Raw genomic sequence first — 8,606 nt, 5'->3', positions numbered from 1 at the left:
GAAAACTGTCGTCTGGTAATCTTCCACTCCAGTCCCTGAAGCTCCTCCCAGCTGGGTCTGATCCAGCCTCAATCCAGCTTTAATCCAGCTTTAATACACCCTTAATACAGCCTTAATACAGCCTTAATACAGCTTTAATGCAGCTTTAATACAGCCTTAATACACCCTTAATACAGCCTTAATACAGCCTTAATATAGATTTAATACAGCTTTAATACAGTCTTAATACAGCCTTAATACAGCCTTAATACAGCCTTAATACAGCCTTAATACAGCCTTAATATAGATTTAATACAGCTTTACTACAGCCTTAATACAGCCTTACTACAGCTTTACTACAGCCTTAATACAGCCTTAATACAGCTTTAATACAGCCTTAATACACCCTTAATACAGTCTTAATACAGTCTTAATACAGCCTTAATACAGATTTAATACAGCTTTAATACAGTCTTAGTGATGTTCAGGATCAAAGTTGTCTCAAACGTGCTCAAAGGTTTTTACAACACTAACTGCAGGTTTGATCCAGAACACAGACCTGGATCATGTGTAAACTGTGTGACCCCACAATCTGCATCAGGAGAGTTAATCTGACTCAGCATGTCACTGAACGCAGCATATCAGAGCCGGATCAGTAAAGCTGCTGTCAGGTTCAGGTTCAGGTTCAGGTGATCAGCCCATCATCATTGCTGAACTGAGATATACATCAGGACCATACACACGTGACGAGAACCTGATACCCTCAGACCTTTAGACTGTCATCGAACCGCACATCATAAAGCAGAGAGGCCTGCTGTGGCTAACCAGGGGAGGTTTGGTGTAGTAATCCACGCCTCCTCCTGATAAACCAGATCGGCTTTATCTCTGCCAAGGGTTGGGTCGACCCGCCTCAGGTCAGCTGTAAACCTCAGGAAACACTGTTGGTATGTTCTCTTTGTGGTCCTCTGACACTAACTAAGGTCTCCTCTCTGACAGATCTGAACCTCCTCATCATGATGGACAACACCAGAACTGCAGACCAGATTAAGACCTTCCTTCAGTGCTGGAAAGGGTTTGATTCAGAGCAGACGGCCAGCTTCTACGACGTCTGGGCCAAGACCTACGAACAGGTCAGAGACCAGAACCTCATCAGACCTGAAGAGGGAGATTAAAACCACAAAGCTCATTCTTACTGACCTCGCCACAGGCCTCAGATCTGTAGGATGGAACCGAGCTCATGCAGTGACTTCCACTACAGAGTCATGTCTGTTTATAATGCAGTCACTTCCACTACGGAGTCATGTCTGTGTTTAATGCAGTGACTTCCACTACAGAGTCATGTCTGTGTTTAATGCAGTGACTTCCACTACAGAGTCATGTCTGTGTTTAATGCAGTGACTTCCACTACAGAGTCATGTCTGTTTATAATGCAGTGACTTCCACTACAGAGTCATGTCTGTGTTTAATGCAGTGACTTCCACTACAGAGTCATGTCTGTGTTTAATGCAGTGACTTCCACTACAGAGTCATGTCTGTGTTTAATGCAGTGACTTCCAGTACAGAGTCATGTCTGTGTTTAATGCAGTGACTTCCACTACAGAGTCATGTCTGTTTATAATGCAGTGACTTCCACTACAGAGTCATGTCTGTGTTTAATGCAGTGACTTCCACTACAGAGTCATGTCTGTGTTTAATGCAGTGACTTCCACTACAGAGTCATGTCTGTGTTTAATGCAGTGACTTCCACTACAGAGTCATGTCTGTTTATAATGCAGTGACTTCCACTACAGAGTCATGTCTGTGTTTAATGCAGTGACTTCCAGTACAGAGTCATGTCTGTGTTTAATGCAGTGACTTCCACTACAGAGTCATGTCTGTGTTTAATGCAGTGACTTCCAGTACAGAGTCATGTCTGTTTATAATGCAGTTACTTCCACTACAGAGTCATGTCTGTGTTTAATGCAGTGACTTCCACTACAGAGTCATGTCTGTGTTTAATGCAGTGACTTCCACTACAGAGTCATGTCTGTTTATAATGCAGTGACTTCCACTACAGAGTCATGTCTGTGTTTAATGCAGTGACTTCCACTACAGAGTCGTGTCTGTGTTTAATGCAGTGACTTCCACTACAGAGTCATGTCTGTGTTTAATGCAGTGACTTCCACTACAGAGTCATGTCTGTGTTTAATGCAGTGACTTCCAGTACAGAGTCATGTCTGTGTTTAATGCAGTGACTTCCAGTACAGAGTCATGTCTGTGTTTAATGCAGTGACTTCCACTACAGAGTCATGTCTGTGTTTAATGCAGTGACTTCCACTACAGAGTCATGTCTGTGTTTAATGCAGTGACTTCCACTACAGAGTCATGTCTGTGTTTAATGCAGTGACTTCCACTACAGAGTCATGTCTGTTTATAATGCAGTGACTTCCACTACAGAGTCATGTCTGTGTTTAATGCAGTGACTTCCACTACAGAGTCATGTCTGTGTTTAATGCAGTGACTTCCACTACAGAGTCATGTCTGTTTATAATGCAGTGACTTCCACTACAGAGTCATGTCTGTGTTTAATGCAGTGACTTCCACTACAGAGTCATGTCTGTGTTTAATGCAGTGACTTCCAGTACAGAGTCATGTCTGTGTTTAATGCAGTGACTTCCACTACAGAGTCATGTCTGTTTATAATGCAGTGACTTCCAGTACAGAGTCATGTCTGTTTATAATGCAGTGACTTCCACTACAGAGTCATGTCTGTTTTTAATGCAGTTACTTCCACTACAGAGTCATGTCTGTGTTTAATGCAGTGACTTCCACTACAGAGTCATGTCTGTGTTTAATGCAGTGACTTCCACTACAGAGTCATGTCTGTTTTTAATGCAGTTACTTCCAGTACAGAGTCATGTCTGTGTTTAATGCAGTGACTTCCAGTACAGAGTCATGTATGAACTAAATATAAACTATAAAGGATTAAAACCATCAGACTCTGTATTTTGTATGTTAGACACAGTCCTGACTCCTGTAGGACGGGGTTGTGTGATCAGCTGATTACTTGTTCTTAGGATGTATCCATGGTTACAGATCTAAACAAACATCTCACTAACAGGACTCAGAGAAGATCGGATACCAGGCACCAAACCTGGTGGTGGATTTCCTGCATGCAAACTTCCCTGAGAATCGTGGAGATGTTCAGGTTCTGGACGTCGCCTGTGGATCTGGATTGGTCGCCAAACTGGTGAGTCATAAACAGTTGATGTTTAAAGCACAGAGTCCGTCTGATCCGCCTCAGGTTCAGTTTCAGTTCTCTTCTGACGTCCTCCGCTCGCTTGAAGACTCTCTCTCATTTCAAACACACCGTTGTTCCTGTCTTGGATGGTCTGCATTGAGGTCCTTCCCCTGACCCACCACCCCGCGGTTAGGGTTAGGGTTGAGCATTGACCATGGCATGTAAATTGGGGGGTCTGTGTTAATCCATGGTCCTCTCCTTGTTTGTTCAGATGACTGATCTGGGCTTCAGACACTTTGTGGGAGTGGACGGCAGTAAGAACATGCTGGAGCTGGCTACTAAGACCGGCCTCTATGAGGACCTCAGACTGGCCCTACTGGGAACACAACCGCTGCCTGCAGAGACCGGTACACTACACACACACACACACACACACACACACACTCACACATACACTGACACTGACACTCAGCAGGACGCAACAAACCTCCATCTGACTGTGTGGTCCCTGGTTGCTCTCTGTGTCCTGTCCCTGGACTCATCCCTGATGGACTGTGAACACAGCAGAGACTCCTCCTCTCACAGCAGAGACTCCTCCTCCTCTCACAGCAGAGACTCCTCCTCTCACAGCAGAGACTCCTCCTCTCACAGCAGAGACTCCTCCTCTCACAGCAGAGACTCCTCTGCTCACAGCAGAGACTCCTCCTCTCACAGCAGAGACTCCTCCTCCTCTCACAGCAGAGACTCCTCCGCTCACAGCAGAGACTCCTCCTCCTCTCACAGCAGAGACTCCTCCGCTCACAGCAGAGACTCCTCCTCCTCTCACAGCAGAGACTCCTCCTCCTCTCACAGCAGAGACTCCTCCTCCTCTCACAGCAGAGACTCCTCCTCCTCTCACAGCAGAGACTCCTCCTCTCACAGCAGAGACTCCTCCTCCTCTCACAGCAGAAACTCCTCCTCTCACAGCAGAGACTCCTCCTCTCCTCACAGCAGAGACTCCTCCTCCTCTCACAGCAGAGACTCCTCCTCCTCTCACAGCAGAGACTCCTCCTCCTCTCACAGCAGAGACTCCTCCTCCTCTCACAGCAGAGACTCCTCCTCTCACAGCAGAGACTCCTCCTCCTCACAGCAGAGACTCCTCCTCTCACAGCAAAGACTCCTCCTCCTCTCACAGCAGAGACTCCTCCTCCTCTCACAGCAGAGACTCCTCCTCCTCACAGCAGAGACTCCTCCTCTCACAGCAGAGACTCCTCCTCCTCTCACAGCAGAGACTCCTCCTCTCACAGCAGAGACTCCTCCTCTCACAGCAGAGACTCCTCCTCCTCTCACAGCAGAGACTCCTCCTCTCACAGCAGAGACTCCTCCTCCTCACAGCAGAGACTCCTCCTCTCACAGCAGAGACTCCTCCTCCTCTCACAGCAGAGACTCCTCCTCCTCTCACAGCAGAGACTCCTCCTCCTCACAGCAGAGACTCCTCCTCTCACAGCAGAGACTCCTCCTCCTCTCACAGCAGAGACTCCTCCTCCTCTCACAGCAGAGACTCCTCCTCTCACAGCAGAGACTCCTCCTCCTCACAGCAGAGACTCCTCCTCTCCTCACAGCAGAGACTCCTCCTCCTCACAGCAGAGACTCCTCTCACAGCAGAGACTCCTCCTCCTCTCACAGCAGAGACTCCTCCTCCTCTCACAGCAGAGACTCCTCCTCCTCTCACAGCAGAGACTCCTCCTCTCACAGCAGAGACTCCTCCTCCTCACAGCAGAGACTCCTCCTCTCACAGCAGAGACTCCTCCTCCTCTCACAGCAGAGACTCCTCCTCCTCTCACAGCAGAGACTCCTCCTCCTCACAGCAGAGACTCCTCCTCTCACAGCAGAGACTCCTCCTCCTCTCACAGCAGAGACTCCTCCTCCTCTCACAGCAGAGACTCCTCCTCTCACAGCAGAGACTCCTCCTCCTCACAGCAGAGACTCCTCCTCTCACAGCAGAGACTCCTCCTCCTCTCACAGCAGAGACTCCTCCTCCTCTCACAGCAGAGACTCCTCCGCCTCACAGCAGAGACTCCTCCTCTCACAGCAGAGACTCCTCCTCCTCTCACAGCAGAGACTCCTCCTCCTCTCACAGCAGAGACTCCTCCTCTCACAGCAGAGACTCCTCCTCCTCACAGCAGAGACTCCTCCTCTCCTCACAGCAGAGACTCCTCCTCCTCACAGCAGAGACTCCTCCTCTCACAGCAGAGACTCCTCCTCCTCTCACAGCAGAGACTCCTCCTCCTCTCACAGCAGAGACTCCTCCTCTCACAGCAGAGACTCCTCCTCTCACAGCAGAGACTCCTCCTCCTCTCACAGACTCACTAACAGCTCCTTCTCCTCTGCTGCTTTCAGGTACGTACGACGTGGTGGTAATAGTCGGTGCTCTTCGTCATGAGCATGTTCCTGTCAGCATCATCAGGGAGCTCTACCAAGCCACCAAACCGGGTAAGACGCACCAGTGAACCTGGGTCTCCATCATCAACTTAGATCAAACCGGATCAGGTCACACGGATCTGTCTTTGTCTTAATGAACGCTCCTTGAATCAGATCGTCATGGTTTAACAGGACGTGGTGTTGGGGACAGGTTACTGTCTCAGAAGATAAACAGACCCTTTCTTTTGTCCTCTTTTCACCCTTTCTTTCATCCCCTTTCACCCTTTCTTTTGTCCTCTTTTCACCCTTTCTTTTGTCCTCTTTTCACCCTTTCTTTTGTCCTCTTTTCACCCTTTCTTTTGTCCTCTTTTCACCCTTTCTTTTGTTCTCTTTTCACCCTTTCTTTTGTCCTCTTTTCACCCTTTCTTTTGTCCTCTTTTCACCCTTTCATTCGTCCTCTTTTCACCCTTTCTTTTGTCCTCTTTTCACCCTTTCTTTTGTCCCCTTTCACCCTTTCTTTCATCCTCTTTTCCCTCTTTCTTTTGTCCTCTTTTCACCCTGTCTTTTGTCCCCTTTCACCCTTTCTTTCATCCCCTTTCACCCTTTCTTTTGTCCACTTTTCACCCTTTCTTTCGTCCTCTTTTCACCCTTTCTTTTGTCCTCTTTTCACCCTGTCTTTTGTCCCCTTTCACCCTTTCTTTCGTCCTCTTTTCACCCTTTCTTTTGTCCACTTTTCACCCTTTCTTTTGTCCTCTTTTCACCCTCTCTTTTGTCCTCTTTTCACCCTTTCTTTTGTCCACTTTTCACCCTTTCTTTTGTCCTCTTTTCACCCTTTCTTTTGTCCTCTTTTCACCCTCTCTTTTGTCCACTTTTCACCCATTCTTTTGTCCACTTTTCACCCTTTCTTTTGTCCTCTTTTCACCCTTTCTTTTGTCCTCTTTTCACCCTTTCTTTTGTCCACTTTTCACCCTTTCTTTTGTCCACTTTTCACCCTTTCTTTTGTCCACTTTTCACCCTTTCCTTTGTCCTCTTTTCACCCTCTCTTTTGTCCTCTTTTCACCCTTTCTTTTGTCCACTTTTCACCCTTTCTTTTGTCCTCTTTTCACCCTTTCTTTCGTCCTCTTTTCACCCTTTCTTTTGTCCTCTTTTCACCCCTTCTTTTGTTCTCTTTGCACCCTTTCTTTTGTCACCTTTCACCCCGTCTTTGGTCCTCTTTTCACCCCGTCTTTGGTCCTCTTTTCACCCCGTCTTTGGTCCTCTTTTCACCCTTTCTTTTGTTCTCTTTTCACCCCTTATTTTGTCCTCTTGTAATACCTGTTCTTTCCTCCAGGTGGATACGTCTGCATGTCCAGAGTGGACCCTGACTCAGAGCTGGGAGACGAATACAAAGAGAGCATGGAGCGTGAGCTGCAGCTGATGGAGGAGGAGGGACTTTGGACCCGTGTGGCCTCTGAAGAGATGAAGAATTACATGATGGATGTTTCCAGTAAACAGGAAGAGAAGTACCTGGTTGGGACCATGTACCTTTACAGGAAGTCCCTAAAGTAGACCATCCCCAGGCTGTGATCAGAGCAGAGAGACACAGACATCATCATATTTCAGTACGGGTCCTGATCCTATCAGGGGACCAGGATTATTCTCAGGGTTTACAGACGAGGACAGGTTGGGGTGGCTGTTTTAGTCTTTCTATGTTGGTACTCAGGTCTCTGAAGGACTGGTCCATCAGGGATCTGGGTCCACTCTGTCTCTGACAGCTCCTGGTTTCTATCCCAGCCTGCTCAGTGTTTATGTCGTCCTGAAGACAAATCATCAACAATAGGTCAACTTTTGAAGCGCCTGTAAAAGTCACTTCTCCATGACTGACCAATCAGCATCAAGAGGGGGCGGGGCTTCGACTTTGTCAACAGTGAAGACAGTAACCCTGGTGTTTCTGTGAGGGGACAGTTTATAGATGGAGTAGATCTGCCAGCGTAAGGACACGCCTCCTTCCTGTTGTCTGTCTGTGTAATTATTATTTTAAATGAATTAAATGTTCAAATGTTGAACTTCCTGTCGTCCTCACTTTGACTCACTGTACGCTTCACTCTGGTTCACTCTGGTTCACTCTGGTTCACTCTGGTTCACTCTGGAGGATGTGGTGAATATGGTGAATATGGTGAATGTGGTGAATATGGTGAATGTGGTGAATATGGTGAATGTGGTGAATATGGTGAATATGGTGAATGTGGTGAATATGGTGAATGTGGTGAATATGGTGAATGTGGTGAATGTGGTGAATATGGTGAATATGGTGAATATGGTGAATGTGGTGAATGTGGTGAATGTGGTGAATATGGTGAATATGGTGAATGTGGTGAATGTGGTGAATGTGGTGAATGTGGTGAATATGGTGAATGTGGTGAATGTGGTGAATGTGGTGAATATGGTGAATGTGGTGAATGTGGTGAATATGGTGAATATGGTGAATGTGGTGAATATGGTGAATATGGTGAATATGGTGAATATGGTGAATGTGGTGAATATGGTGAATGTGGTGAATATGGTGAATATGGTGAATATGGTGAATATGGTGAATGTGGTGAATATGGTGAATATGGTGAATATGGTGAATATGGTGAATATGGTGAATGTGGTGAATATGGTGAATATGGTGAATATGGTGAATATGGTGAATATGGTGAATGTGGTGAATATGGTGAATATGGTGAATGTGGTGAATATGGTGAATATGGTGAATATGGTGAATATGGTGAATATGGTGAATGTGGTGAATATGGTGAATATGGTGAATATGGTGAATGTGGTGAATATGGTGAATATGGTGAATATGGTGAATATGGTGAATATGGTGAATGTGGTGAATATGGTGAATATGGTGAATATGGTGAATATGGTGAATGTGGTGAATATGGTGAATATGGTGAATATGGTGAATGTGGTGAATATGGTGAATATGGTGAATATGGTGAATATGGTGAATGTGGTGAATGTGGTGAATATGGTGAAT

The 8,606-nt window shown here is 46.5% G+C and overlaps 1 protein-coding gene across 1 annotated transcript; it reads left to right on the top strand.

The window, feature by feature from the left end:
* Nucleotides 1–951: 951 nt before the first annotated feature.
* LOC117809688 (methyltransferase-like protein 27) lies at nt 952–7,644 on the top strand. Its single transcript, XM_034679146.1, has 5 exons — nt 952–1,109; nt 3,080–3,208; nt 3,471–3,606; nt 5,579–5,671; nt 6,930–7,644. Exons 1-5 carry the CDS (start codon nt 993–995, stop codon nt 7,145–7,147), a joined length of 693 nt encoding a protein of 230 aa, XP_034535037.1. The 5' UTR covers nt 952–992; the 3' UTR covers nt 7,148–7,644.
* Nucleotides 7,645–8,606: the final 962 nt, after the last annotated feature.

Source organism: Notolabrus celidotus, unplaced genomic scaffold, assembly GCF_009762535.1.
Source record: "Notolabrus celidotus isolate fNotCel1 unplaced genomic scaffold, fNotCel1.pri scaffold_343_arrow_ctg1, whole genome shotgun sequence".
In the NCBI taxonomy this organism is placed as follows: Eukaryota; Metazoa; Chordata; class Actinopteri; order Labriformes; family Labridae; genus Notolabrus; species Notolabrus celidotus.
This window is presented reverse-complemented; position numbering and strand designations above follow the sequence as displayed.

Coding starts and splice junctions, on each gene's coding strand:
- LOC117809688 (XM_034679146.1), top strand. CDS start 993: ATGATGGACAACACCAGAACTGCAGACCAGATTAAGACCTTCCTTCAG. Junction 3,209..3,470: donor CTGGATTGGTCGCCAAACTG/GTGAGTCATAAA, acceptor TTGTTTGTTCAG/ATGACTGATCTGGGCTTCAG. Junction 5,672..6,929: donor CTACCAAGCCACCAAACCGG/GTAAGACGCACC, acceptor TCTTTCCTCCAG/GTGGATACGTCTGCATGTCC.